Here is a 17365-nt window from a genome sequence, read left to right as displayed (position 1 = left end):
TACAATAGAAAACAATGAAAAATAGACAATATGAAAGCATAAATACAATATGCATGTAAATATAGTGGAGTTAGCACAAATGGATCATAAAGTGGCTAAATTTGTGCAATATTACAGTTGTAGTGCAAGTTTACAGTGAGGTAATTGTAATAGATAAACTGTTTCTCCAGGTGCACTTGATGGACTGATTGAGTGCATTTATACGTAGCTCTTGAGATGAAACTGTATCTGAGCCTTGAGGTGCGTACAGGAAAAGCTCTGAAGCGTTTGCTAAATGGGAGAAGTTCAGATAGACTGTGGCATGGCTAAGTGGAATCCATGCAGGTGCTGGTGGCTTTCCTGAGGCAGTGTCTGCTATAAATGTCCTCCAGGGCTTTCCGATCAGCTGCTGTACATATGTGATTCCACACACAAATGCAATAGGTTAAAATACTCTGAATGGAGCATTGAGAGTAACAACGCTAAAGCAGCTGTGGTATTTGGAATAGTTTGGCCATTCCATGGACCATTACACTGCACAACAAGTTTTTTGAAAAGTCTTGCTTCCTGAAAAGTTTTTGCTGATTGTGACAGGTACCTACAGGGTATGCACAAATATAGTTTTGGTTTTATTGCACGTAGGAGAAATAGACATTTAGATGTTTACTGACAATAAAGTATTTAGTCACGTTTATGTTTCGCATAAACTATTAAATTCAACAGAATTAAAAGTATTTTGCTCCTGATTTACTTTTGTATTCAATGTCTGGTGCATCACATTGCAGTGTCCAACAGTAGTCAGCAAGCAGTGACGGATTCCAGTTGCCCTGGTATCGTTTCTCCATCGTAGCAATGTCCTGGTGAAACCTTTCACTGTGTTCGTCACTGACAGTACCGAGATTTGCGGGGAAGAAGTCTAAATGTGAGTGGAGGAAATGAATGTTGAGTGACATGTTGCACTTCATTGTCTTGTATGCTTTGAGAAGTTTGTCTACCAGCTGAATGTAGTTTGGGGCTTTTTAATTGCCCAGAAAATTGTCAAAAACATCTTTGAAGGTTTTCCAGGCAATTTTTCCAGCCCAACTAACAGATCTTCAAACCGCTTGTCACTCATAACATGTCTGATCTGGGGGCCAACAAAAATGCCCTCTTTGATCTTGGCGTCAGTTATTCTTGGGAACATCTGTCTTAAATAATGAAAACCTTCGCCTTCCTTGTTCGGTGCTTTCAAGAAATTCTTCATGAGTCCCAGTTTTATGTGAAGAGGAGGCAAAAATATCTTTGCCGGGTCAACAAGCAATTCATGTGCCACATTTTTCTGTCCTGGAACTAACTTTTTACGGAGTGGCCAGATCTGTTGAGAATACTGCGACTCTTTGGCACGGTTGTCCCATTCACAGGTGAAACAACAGTACTTTGTAGAGCCGAGCTGCAGTCCTAGTAACAGAGAGATGAGCCAACAGGTACTGAAGGATAAATGTTGCCATTGTGTAGCAGAACAGCTTTCAGGCTTAACATTGACCAATCAATGTAGAGACTCCATTCTTCCCGGTTGTGATCACAACCCAAGGCCAAGAACAATCCTTCACTGTCACAAATGAAACCGAGACTGTTGACTTGTACAAAAAATGTGGTTATTTCATGATGTTGACCTCGAAACACAGACATTTTTGTACCTGGTGACAGCAAACACCATTCCTGCAGTCTCGAACCCAGCAGCTTGGCTTTTGCTTTTGACAGACCCAAATCTCTGACCAAATTGTTCAATTCCGACTGTGTTATCAGATATGGATCGCCTGATGAGCACAGTTCAAAATCCTGGTCAATGTCACTGTCTGTTCCCTGCATTGCAGTTTCTTCATTTGGTTCGTCTAAGGTCCAATCCTCTGGTGGTTACAGAATTGGAAGACTGTTGTCATGTGGCACGGGTCTTGCTGAAGGCAGATTAGGATATTCAATTGACTTCTTGTTTTTGGCAGAGAAACCAGACACATTAGTCAAACAGAAGTAACAGTCTGTCACATGGTCTTTCTGTTCTCGCCATATCATCAGAACAGCAAACTGCATCGTCTTTTGAGTGCCAGACTGACAGCACATGTCGCACAGCAAATGTGAGGCACCCATTCCTTGTCTTGATCACCAATTTTGCAGCTGAAATACAGATGATAAGCTTTCTTCACAAGAGCAGTCATTCATCGCCTCTGAGGCGCAAGTGTATATTCGCCACAGATATAGCAGAATGTATCACGGCTGTTACTACATTGACGAGACCTATCGCCCGACACCAAAATGTCTACAGCATCAAGCTTACTTACTGTTATATTGCTACGGATACTATACTATACTGATACTATACATATACACTGATAATCTATATAAACCAAATGAGCAGGATCGGTGTACGCAAGCCACCTTTAACATGCTGAGACAGCGTCAAGCTCTTTCAGACCTGCCCAGGATGTCAACTTCCACAGAACAGCTTCCAACTTGGCCTGATTTCGTGCTTGGACATGTCCAGGCTGCACAAATCATTGTTGATAAGTCACTTACGGGAGCAAAAATGTTTGGATACAAATATAAGAAAAAAACATGACAAAACTCTGAAACGGTACGTAATGGGTAAATTTTGATGTAATATTCGTGATCAGCACCCAAAAATCTATAAGAAACACCCAAGAGTGTTCACGAAGCAAAAACTTTGTTGTGCAGTGTTATTGTTACAGAATAATTACAATCAAGTGCCTTGAATTTCTAAAAGATAAGCAATTCATTTTGATATATTTGATAAATCCTGTGTCTTTGATATGAATCTGAAAACTGGGAGATCACACAGAAACAGTAGCACTGCTCTGACGCTGGGCACCACCAGTTTGCAAACTCAAGCAGAAAAGTCTGTATGCAAGGTGAGGGGCTACCATGAAAATATGCATGGCTTAATACCAAAGTTTATTTTTTTTTACACATCTCAAAGTAGGTGTGAAAATGGGTGTACGCAACATTTTTGTGCATACGTACCATTTATACATGAGGCCCCTGGCCACTGCACCCTCTGTTCTGAAGCCAGTTTGTTCTTTACATAGGCAATTGTCAGCAGTATCTCTAATATGCTGGATGATGATCTTAGTAAGAATCTTATTAGGTCCTGTCAAAAGTGTGATACCACGCCAATTGTTGCAGTCAGTCAGTGCACCTTTCTTGGGAATCTCAACAGTTATTCATATTGTCCATTTTTTTTGGTATCTGCTCCTTCTCGCAGATTTCAATGAACAGTGATTGTAGGATTTTGACTGCGATGCCTGGTTCAGCTTTTCAATAATTCAGCATTCAAGTTGTCATTTCCCAGAGCTTTGCCGTTCTTGAGTAGTTTATTGGTGGCTACAATCTCATCCCTCTCTGGTAGATCTGTGTTAATCTTGTTCATTCTTTTGGTACCTCCTCCTTCTCTCAAATTTCAGTGAACAGTGGTTGCAGGATGTTGGCTGCCATGCCTGGTTCCTCTTTTCAATAATTCAGCATTCAAGTTGCCATTTCCCAGAGCTTTGCTATTCTTAAGTAGCTTAATGGTAGGTACAATCTCATCCCTCTCTGGTGGATCTGTGTTAACCTTAAGGTCTTCTTCTTCCTCTCTAATATCTGGAACGTCATCTGGTGGTGGTCTGTTCATGACATCTTTAAAATGTTCGGTCCATCATGCCTCTTGTTCTTTCCCTGTTGGTAACAGCTTGCCATTCTTTGAAATTTTCCACTTATCAGTTTAGTGATTTTGTAAACCCCTCCCTGATTTCCTTGTTCAGCTGCTTCTTCAGTCTCTTTCACAAGTCTATCTATGTAGGATCTCTTGTCACTTCTTGTAAGTTTCTTAACTTTTCTGTTGGCTTCAGTGCTTGGAGTTTATCCTTCAGTCGTACTGACTTTACATCCAATCTCCTCTTCTTGATTTTACGCCTTTCTTCTATGGCTGACCATGTCTCTTGTTATATCCATTCTTTTGTCTTCTTTCCTCTTCTGCACCCACACTTGCTTTGCTACTGTGTGCATAGACTGTTATGATATTCTTCCATATAGTGTCAATTCTTTCTGTTCCTGACACTTTGCCATTGAGGTCCTGTAAAGCCCGGAATCTGTCCTTCACCTGTGTGGTAAAGGTGGATCTTATATCATTGTTTTTCATCTTTTCTATGTCAAAGCGTTTGTGTAGCTGTATTGTAGTTCCTGCCCTTCTCAGCTTGAGTTTTGTCACTGCTACCACTAGATTGTGGTCATTTCCTGTATCTCTCCTCTCCTAACTTTCAAATCTTGTAGAAATCGTATCCATATGCTGTTAATTAACAGATGGTCGATCTGGTTCTTATCCCATTCGTTGGCGAATACCATGTCATCTTGTGGATCTTGCGATGTTGAAAGACAGTCCCTCCGATAACAAGATTGTTCATGGCATAAAATTCTAGAAGTCTTTCACCATTTTCATTTATTATACCGCATCCATGTGTGCCTATAAGTCTGGTGTCATATTTGTTGCTACTTCCAACCTTAGCTTTCAAGTCACCCATGACAATTGTCAGATCATAACATGGGATTTCCTCAACTTCTGATTGCAGTTGTTCATAAAACTGGTCTTTCTCTTCAGTATTACTATAATTTGTTGGTGCATAACACTGAATTATTGTCATATTCACTTGCTTTCCTTTCAGCCTAATTCTCATCAGTCTACTGTACACTGTCTTCCATTCCATCAAATACTTCTCCAAGCCTTTCTTCAAAATTATCGCTCCTCCTTCATGGTGTTCGTTATCTTCTCTGCCTAAGTATAAGACTCTCCAGTGACCGTTTTTTACTTTAATTTGCCTGATCTTGTCTATTTGCTTTTACTGACACCAAGTAGGTGTAGACTGTATCTACTTATCTATGCTGTTACCTGTCCAAGTCTGCCAGTATCATACATTGTAAGAACATTTCACATCCTTACCTGGTCTTGGTTATTGATGTGTTCAGAGCTTCCTTTAACATGTCAGTAACTTCCTCATTGCTTTTGCTAATGCCAGTCACATAAGCCTCACATGAAGACTTAGGAACTCCACTACACACAGCTGTAGATCGTTTCTTTGTTTCTGTTTCCAAGTTATTTGTTTTTTTTACCAGTCAGGGTTGTTGGCCCTGAGCTGAACCCCCAAAACTGAAGGACCATTGGATCGAGTTTGGTCTGGTCTCTACCCTTCAGCCTGTCTGACATGGGTGGCCATCCGAGGACATAAATCTCCCACTACCATAGCTCTCAGGGTCATTGAGACACACAAACCCCAGAACCAAAACAAGGTTTTTAATCCTTTTTGAAAGTGTAAAAGAAATTACTCTTAAATCTGTAAGTGACCAGCTCTTGGCATACCATTGGATGTTTGAAAGTAAAGAGATGGTATGAGAAGTGAGGAAAGGCTTAAATTAAAAATTTAGAAGTAACAGAATGGGGCTCCCATCCATTCCTGCTTACTACACTTTTCTGTTCCATGTCAAATATCCCTTGCATGAATATTGTGTGGCCCTACCAGTATTATCATGCCAAATTTTATACTGGTCAGGACTTCCTTCCTGCTCTCTATATGCAACAAGTCAGCCTGTCCTCAGCTTCTGGTTAGCACCCCATAATTTAAGGTGAATCCTAGTGCTGGGCTTCAGCTGTAGAATACAGTCATTAATTGAGTTGGACGTGGATTTAGCAGAGTCCAGCATCACAAAAGGACCGGAAGGCAGACTGACCTTAGTTTATTTATTTCATACTAATGAAACTGTTTTAATTACACATAGAGGTTGGATAAAAATACCCACTCTTTCAAATCTGAAGTTTGATACCGTGCCCCTCAAGGTTCAGTTCTGGGACTTTTATTCTTTATATATTGCAATTGGGAAAAATTATTTGGCAAAAGAATATTAATTTCACTCATATAAATAGGTATTCTGCTGTATAATTTAAACAAATCATACTTCAGCTATGAATGAATTAACTGCTTTAGTAGAGGAATTAAAATAGATGCGTTAGTACTTGTCATAAAATCCAGAAATAATGCAGTTTAGTGGGTGGTAATTTTGTAAATAAAAAAGTAATACTGAAAATCCTTAATTAAACAGGCAATAATCTGAGCTGTTAACATTTTTATGAGAATAATATTTTTTCTGCATTCTCTTTTACATTTTTGGGAGTCTGAAGTGCATAGACCATTCTGTTAGTGCTTAGGAGCATTTTCCCAGATGTTACTCCACATGATGTCATTGATGCTTTGCTTTATAAACCAGTGCAACAGAGTCTGATTCATCCAAGACTGAAAATTTCCTAGAGAGTTTTTATTCATGTGTCTTAGTTGATTTTTGGTACTTAAAACTTTGGTATTTAAAAATTATCTTATTGATTTTCTGGTTACAGCCCATTTACTTGACTTTTTGATATATGATCTATTTTGTGATGCTTAATTGGTAGCTTTTCAGTGACAGGGAAGCATGGGGTTAAAAAAGCAGGTAGGCTTACCTATGCTGTGACCCAGCTGTACTGTTAACACTTTCGGATTGGCGTTTATTAGTAAACACTTTATCTCTCCTTTACCTTTTTGCTAAGCCGGTACAGTTTTAACATAGACTTAAGTTTTGGTTGAGATGTTGAGATATTCCCATACTTTCTAAATCCTGCTCTTTTCCCCTGAGCAATGCTGAGAAATTTGAACAGTTTCTTAATATCTAAAAGTAGTTAATTCAATTATTTGAAGAAGGATTGACTATTATAATACAGTCATATGAAAAGGTTCGGAAACCCCTCTTAATTCTTTGGATTTTTATTTATCATTGGCTGAGCTTTCAAAGTAGCAACTTCCTTATAATATATGACATGCCTTAAGGAAACAGTAGCATTTCAGCAGTGACATTACGTTTATTGGATTAACAGAAAATATGCAATATGCATCATAACAAAATTAGGCAGGTGCAAAAATTTGGGCACCCCAACAGAGATATTGCATCAATACTTAGTTGAGCCTCCTTTTTGCAAAAGTAAAAGCCTCTAGATGCCTCCTATATCCTTTGAAGAGAGTCTGGATTCTATATTTTCAAAGCGGCTGCTTTAAACTGTTTTGAAACGCTTTTAAGAATTAAAAAAAATATCCAGGGTGTTCTGAATACTACTTAAAACCAACTACATCCTGAACTTGATACTGAACTTGTATTTCTAACCCCATAGCCACTCAGAGCTGACTTGACTGCCATCTCCATAGTGATCACTGCCCCTATCTATAACAGAAAGACCCACTGATGAAATGATCATCTGCATCAACCCCACAGTCACACACACATCCCCCATGTGCAGCTTATGACCACTACTCTGACTGTAATCGTCAATGTTACTTCATTTATTATTCATTAATTTTGCTTACTTTACTTTTACTCTATTTGCAACTGTTAATAGTAGCTGTGCTTCCCATAGTTTAATGCTTACTTAGTTTATCTACTCTTACATACTTTTATCTAAGAGATCTTAGGCTTGCTCCAAACTATATTTAATTGTATTGCACAATGACAATAAATGTATCTTGCATTTTCTTGCATCTATAACGAGGCGGCTCGGCTTACCTCTTGTTGCTTTCACACGGAGGTCCTTGCGCGGCGTCGACGGCGAACGCATGCCATCAGGCGGCAGCCTGGCGACTGTGCAGTTCGCGGTGGGCGGGGCGGACACTGGGGTTGAAGGGAAGCGAGTAGCTGTGAGGTGCGCTCAGCTACGCTTGTCGCCGATATGGCGGCGGTAAGAGCGGAAATACTAATTCCCAGATCTTTACACTCCGACATTCCAACTTATGTTGAGTTTTGCAACCGAGCTGGAGAAGTAGCTAGAGCCTGGTGGCTGGATTTTAATGGCAATCCAGTATGTTACGGCGACATTAGCCCTGGAAATCACCTTCGGATGAACACCTACGTGAGTAAGTAAAGCTGCTGTATCGATGGAAACGAAAAAATGTTTAGGTGGCATGAGACGCTAACGAAGCCAGATTTTGTTTTTAAGTTTATGATGACTATGCACATAATGGCGAATAAGCGTTACTTTTAACTGAACGATTAAACCGGGGACTTATATTGTTGCTGAATAAGCCGTACTACAAATATGTGTAGTCGTGTTTTTGTATTAACATTGTGCAGGTAACTTTCTTATTTGGTAATCATAATACGTATCGCGATTGGTTAGTTATGAAAGTCATAACCAATCAAATTTATCATTGGGTGGAGCACCATCTTTGACAGCAGAAATATTATCAGCGGTGGTTTCCTGCCTTAGTCCTGCAGTCGTCACGGTGGCTGCAGGCATTTACCTCAACCAGTTTAACAGTCAGTGGTCATTTTACCTCAAGATTAATTTATTTTCGTTAGAAATATCCTAATATTTCCCATAGTTATAAGTTATTAACTATATTTTTTGAATTTTGTATTCGTTTAACATTTTTTCCACGGAATTACAATACTGAATTAAAAGAAATAATAACGACTAAACGGTAGATCAAACGGTCACCGAAATGATTTGGTAATTGTGAAATCAATTGAAAGAAAAACCTGCTGACAGAATGTCCTCCAGAATTGAGATTGGAAATCACTGATATAGAGGGGCTTTGATTAGATTGATCATTTAAAAATGTATGTTAATATACTGATTTAGATATGCAGGCATCCAATAGAATGTTACCATTTGCAATGTTTGCAAAAACCACAGGGCTAAAATATATACAAATATGAGGGTTGTGTATTAATGATAGTTTATGAATTTCAGTGACAATAAGCTAATCAGATAGGGAATATTCAGATATGTGGCATTTAGGCAGGGGTTATAACTTAATCTGTTAAATTAAAATGGAAGACAGGTTCATGAGAGAATTTCTTTTTCATTAATAATGACAACTGTTGTAATTTGTGAGTATAACCCATATTACAATTTAAAGAAATGTTTTTATGAAATCAGGAAGCACATTTTTTAGTACTGTATAAAGAGTTGTGGGAATCTGGAACAAATTACTGGGAAATGTAGTTAAAGAAGAAACCTTAACATCTTTTAAGAAGTATCTGGATGAGATATTGGGACAAGTTAGATGTTAGCTAAACAAATGAGCTTGATAGACTGAATGGTCTCCGCTTGTTTGTCAAATTTACATTTTTATATTGCTTAAAATGGAGCATTGTCTTTCATTTAACAATATTTTTTCACTCATTTAGTTTAAGCAAATTATTATTTATAATTAATAGTGTCAGTCAGTCATTTTCCAACTCGCTATATCCTAACACAGAGTCACGGGGGTCTGCCGGAGTCAATCCCAGTCAGCAGAGGGCGCAAGGCAGGAATAAATCCTGGGCAGGGTGCCAGCTCACCGCAGGGCACACACACCCACCCACACCAAGCACACACTACGGACAGTTTAGGATCGCCAATGCACATAACCTGCATGACTTTGGACTGTGAGAGGAAACTGGAGTACCCGGAGGAAACCCACACAGACACGGGGAGAACATGCAACTTCCACGCCGGGAGGACCCGGGAAGCAAACCCTAATTAATAGTGTGTACCATAGATTAATCAGCACAAATGGAGCCAAAATATATGTTGCTGTTTTCTAAAAGAAGCTTGGAAAAAAAAACTATCAAGCCTTTATAAGCAACCTTTATTTAACAATAGACTTCTTAAACAAATAGAAGGAAAATACCTGTCACTCCATAATATTTTTAGTGAACTATGTATTTTCTTCTTCTACACCAAATTACTAAGACAAATCTGATACTTTTGCACACACAGCCTATTTAAAAATAATTTTGTTCAAAACACAGATAAACATCTAGCTTGGCATATTTCTCCATTTACATATCCAGTATACACAGTGTAAAGATGTAACAGATTTCTTCATTGTTTTTTGGTTTTTTTTTTTATTCCCGTTGAACTTTCTTCCAAACAAGTATGTTGTCATTTTTTAAACATATGTCCTGTGACTAGATGTTTTGGAATTTAATTCTTAAACAGTCAGAAACAATCTTTTATGCTAATGTTCTTTTTGTTTCTGTGTTATGTTCTAAATTATTTTTATAATTTTGTAGACTTTCAACATTTTTGGTATTTTAGCTCACCCTTGGGTTTTTCGAAATGCACTAAATGATGCCAAACTTCTTGTAAATCTGGAGGATGTATACTTTCCTGAGCCACCAGTAGATGAAGATGGAGAGACTGTTTTCCGACAGGTTGTCATCACCAGTCCAGGTAAGTAGAAGAAAAAGGGTATTTATTTTGCAATATGGTACAATGACTTTTTCTGTGTGAGTAGATTTTAATATAGAATTACTTTTTTTTTATCTTTCAGTATATTCATTGAAAGACTACTGTTCTATGTTGATTCGGAAACTTGTCAAGGAAGCAGATTTCAAAAAGCTTGAGATTGCAGAATCTCTGAAGGAAGACTTGAAAGAGGCACCTAGCCTGGAGCAGGAACTTCGACAATTAAACGCAGCCCATAATGTTAAATGCTGATGACTATAAATGTGTGTACACTTCAGTTTTCATGCTCTACCCACTTTGTCTTAAAAATGAAGTGCCTCTTGACTTGTTTGTTTAAAAAAAAAACAAAAAAAAACACTAAAATTATAAGTTAAAATCTCAGGCACAGGAATTATTTAAATGGAGTCACACAAACATTATTTTTAATTTATTCAGCTTGACCAAATTCTAAGATAAATTTAGATGTGCCATATTTATTGAATAAATGTAGTAGTTGTAATTAGCCCAACAAAAAAATGTCTAATTCAAGCTTTCCATTACAATGTGAAGTGGAATATTAATAATTTTCAAACCGCAGTGTTGAGCTTTTTTTTCCGTTTGAATAAACTTGTTTTACCAGTAACATTCAATCTGGTTAAATGGCTATGATGTGAGAAATACACATTTTGATTGAAAACGTAACTGTCTTCATACATGTAAAACTGTCTTTATCAATGTAAAAATAATATTCTGTGAATATATACCTTATTGCAATATTGAAAGCCCCAGTATGTTTTTCATTTTTTACTTTTAACAATTTTACTACGTAAAGTTGTTTTTTTTGTCGGTGAGGAATTTGCTTATAAATAATGATAAATTTTCTTATGTTTTACATTTATCATTATACAGTATGTCCTCATTTTCTCAATGTAAATGCTTTTCCAATACACTGAATAGATGCATTGCAGTATCACTATTATTAAAATGCCTAAACAGGGAGAATATCTGTAGGAAATGAAGAGATGAATGAAGACTTCATTGTGTCTTTTGATATATACACTCAGAATAGGTTTTATAAAATTATTGTAGTTACAATATATTTTATCTCTATCCATGCAATTTTCGTACATTTCAGTCACACTAAATAATTCTTTGGCAATAGCTGTTGCTGAACTTGTAGGATTTTATCACTGGGGCAGTAGTTAGGGGTTTGGTGGAAAGGTGTAGGGTCACCAGAATGGAAAATCACCAGCTACTGCAACATGAACACCACGAAGCTTAAACAATAAAACTATGCCATTCTGCCTACAGTTACAAAAAGGCAAAATACTTTGATCAGCTAGCTATATCTGAAACATCTTCATTTAAAATAAATTTCACACTTAAAATCATAGGTAATGTTTAAATGTAATATATTGAAACACAAAACATTTGCCAGAAAAATAGAGTTCTTTGTATTGTTGAGATTATATGTGTGGATTCACTACTGAGATGTGTTGCGTACATGTTGATTTTTCTCGTTTGTTTTTACCTAAAATGAGTTTCAAGGCATCCACTATTTCCTTCTGTCTAAGAGTCTCACTTGTCTTCAGTGTAGAGACCCTTTTATTTGTTGCTTCCTCCCTCCTCTGTCCTTTTTTCCTATCTGCTCTGTCCTAAATCATGAAGCCTCCACTTGGCAAAGAAACCCAAACTGCAGTGTAATTAATGTGCTGCAAATTTAGGACACAAGTACAGTAGTGGCCAGAATTTTGGCAGTGACACAAATGTTGTGTTTTGCCAACTTTGCTGCTTCAGCATTTTCAGATTTTGGTTTTTTTTTTTTTAATATTTCTATGGTATACTTAAGAACAGTTATAAACATTTCATAAGTTTTAATGGCTTTTATTGGCTAATACATCAAATTTATGTAAAGAGTCCATTTTTACACGGTTGACCCTTCTTCATAACTTCTGCATTTCGCTGTGGCATTCTGGATATCACCCTCTGAGCCAAATCCTGACTGATGGTGATCCCTTCTTGCCTTTTTAATGCTTGGAGTTGATCACAATTTGTGGGCTACTTCTTCTCCACCCACCTTTTGAGAATTGACCACATGCTCTCAATGAGATTAAGATCTAGGGTGTTTCCTGGCCACGGGTCCAAACTTCCAGTGTTACAACCTCTGAGCCACCTCATTATCACTTTGGCCTTGTGACATGGTGCTCCATCATACTGTAAAATAAACAGGTATAATTAGACCAGCAGAGTTTTAGTCTTTTTACATTTTTTTTTTCAAATTTTGTTTAAATTCAGCCTCTGTATTCATTGCAGTTCTCTTCATCTGCATTTTACTTAGAAAGTTGCCTAGCTAAGATGCTAATGAATTACTGCAAGATTCTATTTTATGAGACCATACAGTAAAGCTAGAATATATTTGGCTAAGTGTCTATCCATTTGAAGCCTGATTTCAGGACACAGGTGAAATTATCAAAAAGTTAAAAATAATTTATTTGTTTACAGGCAGACACAATAAAAAATAGTATTTAAAAAAAATGGCGTAATTTGCATGAAATTCATTGTATAGAACAAACCCTAGAAACTTTCCACATTTATTGTCATGTTTATATATGGTGCCATTTATTTGTTTGAAAGAGTTTTATATAGACTTGTTAGTACTGGTAAAGATCCAAGCGTCTGCTCATATGGTGTAGCCATACAAGAGCTAAATGGTATCTTAGATGCATTCTCTTAGGCATTATTCAATAGCTACTCTGGGAAGGCAGTGGTCCATGAAGTGAATAACACAGAGCTACTTGACATCCTAGCATATCTCAGACCTAAACTATCTGAGATTTATCAAAAAGCAAAGCTGGTCAAACAGTGGTGCATATATCAGGTATATGGGTTGGTCCTGTTTAAAAAATGGAAGAATGCATGCATGACAATAATAATTGTGTGATAGGTGCAGCTAAAAAAATTTTACAAAACATTTTGCTTAAATATCTTAGCAAAAGCGCCCACGCTTTTATTTTATGAGTGATGTATGAGAGACTTATTTTTTACTTTTTAGTACACTTTTTAACTTAATATAAGAATGTTTTTAAAAAATAATTTATATATATATATATATATATAATAAAGGCAAAGCCCTCACTGACTGACTGACTGACTCACTCACTCACTGACTGACTCACTCACTCACTCATCACTAATTCTTCAACTTCCCGTGTAGGTAGAAGGCTAAAATTTGGCAGGCTCATTCCTTACAGCTTATTTACAAAAGTTAAGCAGGTTTTGGTCATAACTGGAACCTACTTACGTACATATATACGGCCATAGCCTGCCGCTCAGTCGTCGTGAGAGGCGGAGTTGCGTCCCCCATCATCACGCCTCCCACGTAATTGAGTGCCTATCCATATAAGGCCGTCTGTCAGCAGCAATCCAATAGACACGTTGCTGCTAAATATTCGCTGGTGAAGATCTGTGCTTATGCAAATAAAATAAAGATGAGATGGTCAGGGATAGACTAGTGTTTGGCACAAACTCAGCGAAAGTGTGAGAGAAACTTTTAAGTGCCGGGTCTTAGCTAACATTAAATTAAGCCGTGGACATCGTAAGATCGCACGAGAGAGCACAAGCACAGCAGAGAACCTTCGATGCAAGTACTCTGAGCGGATCACGTGAACTGACTTTGCAGGACTCGGAAAGGTAAACCATGCATGCAGTGTGTGATGTCTCACGTGAACTGACTGTGAACGCAGTACGCAGAGAACAAGCAAGAGCTCCAAAGAGCGCTGAACAAAAAACGCATTACACAATTGAGAAGGCAGCAAAAGAATATGAAGCGAGTGACGCATACAAGCATATTCATAAGTGAAGGACTGTGCTTATGCAAACTAATAGGAAACCAAGGTGTAAAGCTTAACTTTAAATTAGGTTCATAGATACGCTGCCGCTGGCGTTTGTCATACCTAAGATAAACACGATATTCGCGAGATACAAGTTTAATGAGAGGATGCAGGGTATAAACGAGACTTTTGATCACTTTGTAACGGAGTTAAAATTGCTGGTGAAGGCCTGTGCTTATGCAAACGAAGATGAGATGGTCAGGGATAGAATAGTGTTTGGCACAAACTCAGCAAAAGTGCGAGAGAAACTTTTAAGTGCTGGGTCATAGCTAACATTAAATAAAGTGTGGACATCGCAAGATCGCACGAGATAGCACAAGCACAGCTGAGAACCTTCGATGCAAGTACTCTGAGCGGATCACGTGAACTGACTTTGCAGGACTCAGAAAGGTAAACCATGCATGCAGTGTGTGATGTCTCAGATAAAGAGGAAGATGAGCTGCTTTTTGATGCAGTAGGAAAGGAACAACTTTCTGACACTGAACAAGCCTTTGTAGACATATCAATAGGAAAGCAAGGTGTAAAGCTTAAGTTTAAATTACATTTATAGACACGCTGCCGCTAAATATTTGCAGGCAAATCCACAACTTAATACCGGGAATGCCTGTTAAATATCTTAGATTCACGAGTACCGATTTATGTAGTGATCACTTCGATGAATGAAACCTGTTATCTTTACAACGATTGACAACGAAGATGAGATGGTCAGGGATAGACTAGACAAACACAGAAGGTAACTTGAACGCAACACATCCTCCAAATACGAACCTGATTGAAAGAAATAATGATAATCAAACACTCATAACAGTCACAAAACAATTACATTGACAATCATGTTACGTTATTTTTAAAATGTTTCCTTTTCTTTTCATAACTTCTTTAACACACTACTTCTCCCCTGCGAAGCATGGGTATTTTGCTAATATATATATATATATATATACAGATATATATATATATATATATATATATATATATATATATATATATATATATATATATATATATATATATATATATATATATATATATATATATATATAGTGGCAGGCGACTGGGGTCCATGCCCAGCCAGGATGCCCCTGCATACTATATTCAGGGGGAGCAGCCCTCAACTCTGCAATACCTCCACCTGGACACTAGATGGCCACCCTCCTGGGGTGGAGCAGTGCCTGAGTTTCCCACAGGGCTCCCTGAGAATTGGAGTTGTTGGTCCCACAGGGGGTGCTGTGTCTGGGACTCCTGAGCCCGTGTGGGCAGCGTATACATCACACCCAGAAGTGCAGCCGGAGCTTGGTGATCAAGCACCTGGAGCACTTCCGTGTGAACTATAAAAGGAGCCAGCGACCACCACTCAGCGGCCAGAGTCGGGTGGAGGAGGACAGGGTTGCCTGGGAGGAGGAGGAGGAGTGGTGGTGGTGGTGTAGAAAGTGCTTAGTGTTGCTTGGTGTGCTTTATTTGGGACTGTGTATTGCCTGTGGGACACAGGGAAGACGTGAGCCCACAGGGGAAGAAAATAAATAGTTTTTGTTTATTTTACACGTGTCTCCCGTGTCCAATCTGTGGCAGGTCGGGCGCTATACAGCGTCCATTCTTACAGTATATATACAGTATATTATTTTCAATTTTTTAGTCTTGGGTTTGTTTTATTATAATTTTGTAGTCAATATTTTAACACTTCCTTTAATATTTCTATCCGTTACTAGTGCCATCTACTGGTGAAATTTTTAACTATTCTTCATTTGAAAATTTAATTTCTTAATATGGATTAATTGATCAATTTGTGAAACTGATTATTGATTCATGTATTGTCATCAGAAGTGAGCAAGTGTGCAAACTTTCAAGTTATTTGGACAATAGGAAGTGGGTTAAATATTGATTACAAGATTTGTACCAGACAACAAGCAGGTAAAGTTAAAATAAGTGTGGTAACAAAAAGTAATAATAAAATTAGCAGACTAAAGGTAATGAAGCTGCACAATGCAACACCTGCAGTTGTGGCTGTGTGCTCTTAAAAGACCTTTTCAAAATGGATTATCATCGGGGATTCTCCTTGTACAGATCTTGTGGTCACAGGCTCAAGGATGAAGTAGAACTTTTAGCTGAAGACCACACCATCCCAGCATGTGCTAGTCCAGGCTGCAGAAGCTACACAGTAGTTCAGACACTGCCATAAAAATCAAACAGTCATTGGTATATGTCAAAATTAAAACAAATCATTGGCTACTGAGTTATCCTCCTATGATAAAGCATATTTATGAGTGTGTAGTGTGTGAGTTTTTAAATAAAAACTCTGTGTTCGGGCTTAGGGGGGTGGCTAGGGTGTAAGTGTACCATGTATCATGGCTGAGTAGTCCTGGGTTATTGATGATGAAATTGGCTGATCACTCATTCATGTGCAGATGCAGTTAGCTGGGCCAGTTTCCTCATTAATGCTCTCAGGAGCATAATCAAGGCACTTACACTCACATTCATATAACAGCCTGAGCAGGATAGCCAGAGATGAAGAACAAGAAGAATGAAACTGAGAAAGAGTCTGAAAGAAAAGTAGAGGCAGGATTGTGGCAGAGCTGGTTCATGCAACGGAGTGGAGGTAAGCGGTTGAGAAGTGGCCCAAGGTAGAATGAGTGGATGGCTGTCACGGGGTAGGGTCCCTCCTGTTGAGCACCCAAGAAGTAGGAGCAATCAACTGCTCAGAGCAACTGTACCCAAAGGGATGGCAGTGTATCCCTACTGATTGTCTAGGGATGACAGTGGGGACATGAGCCAGATAGAAGGATTATTACACTTGCCGGTGAATGTCTTCCCTTGCTGAGAAACCCTTAAGGAGTGAGCAGGTGAGATGCTGTTTTAGAAGGGATGCACCGAGGCTTGTTTTGGGTTTTATGGACAGATCCAAACTTTTGTTTTAACCTCAGCTTTTGATCTATGTGTGGATTTTTAACCACCCCTCAGATAGTTTTTATTGAATTATTTATCGACTTTTTTATTAAAGAAACACCACTGCACTTTGTTTTGGAACAGTTTATTGTTTGTTGCCATAAAAAGTCAAAGTATTTGCACCACCTATTGCTATGTGGGTCATCATTTCCCAGACCATCTTTAGCTTACATATATTGATATCCTGGCTTCCAGAGGAACAACCTGGGCATCAAACCTCTAGTCATTACTCTCACTCTAAAATGTTTTAAAACAGGTAAAAATCAGTACTAGTAAGCCAATATATCAGCATGTATAATAC

General features: G+C 38.1%; 1 protein-coding gene across 1 annotated transcript; it reads left to right on the top strand.

Moving 5' to 3' along the window:
* The first annotated feature begins 7662 nt into the window (after positions 1-7662).
* On the top strand, positions 7663-11016 carry vhll (von Hippel-Lindau tumor suppressor like). Its single transcript, XM_039769734.1, has 3 exons — positions 7663-7931; positions 10106-10240; positions 10341-11016. Exons 1-3 carry the CDS (start codon positions 7748-7750, stop codon positions 10505-10507), a joined length of 486 nt encoding a protein of 161 aa, XP_039625668.1. The 5' UTR covers positions 7663-7747; the 3' UTR covers positions 10508-11016.
* The last annotated feature ends 6349 nt before the right edge of the window (positions 11017-17365 follow it).

The sequence above is a fragment of the Polypterus senegalus genome, chromosome 11 (assembly GCF_016835505.1).
Source record: "Polypterus senegalus isolate Bchr_013 chromosome 11, ASM1683550v1, whole genome shotgun sequence".
Taxonomy (NCBI): domain Eukaryota; kingdom Metazoa; phylum Chordata; class Cladistia; order Polypteriformes; family Polypteridae; genus Polypterus; species Polypterus senegalus.
This window is presented reverse-complemented; position numbering and strand designations above follow the sequence as displayed.

Bases quoted from the DNA above. Each gene is read 5' to 3' on its own strand.
- vhll (XM_039769734.1), top strand. From the start codon at position 7,748: ATGGCGGCGGTAAGAGCGGAAATACTAATTCCCAGATCTTTACACTCC. The intron at 7,932-10,105 runs GTAAGTAAAGCT...TTGGTATTTTAG, and splicing joins TCGGATGAACACCTACGTGA to CTCACCCTTGGGTTTTTCGA. The intron at 10,241-10,340 runs GTAAGTAGAAGA...TTTATCTTTCAG, and splicing joins GGTTGTCATCACCAGTCCAG to TATATTCATTGAAAGACTAC.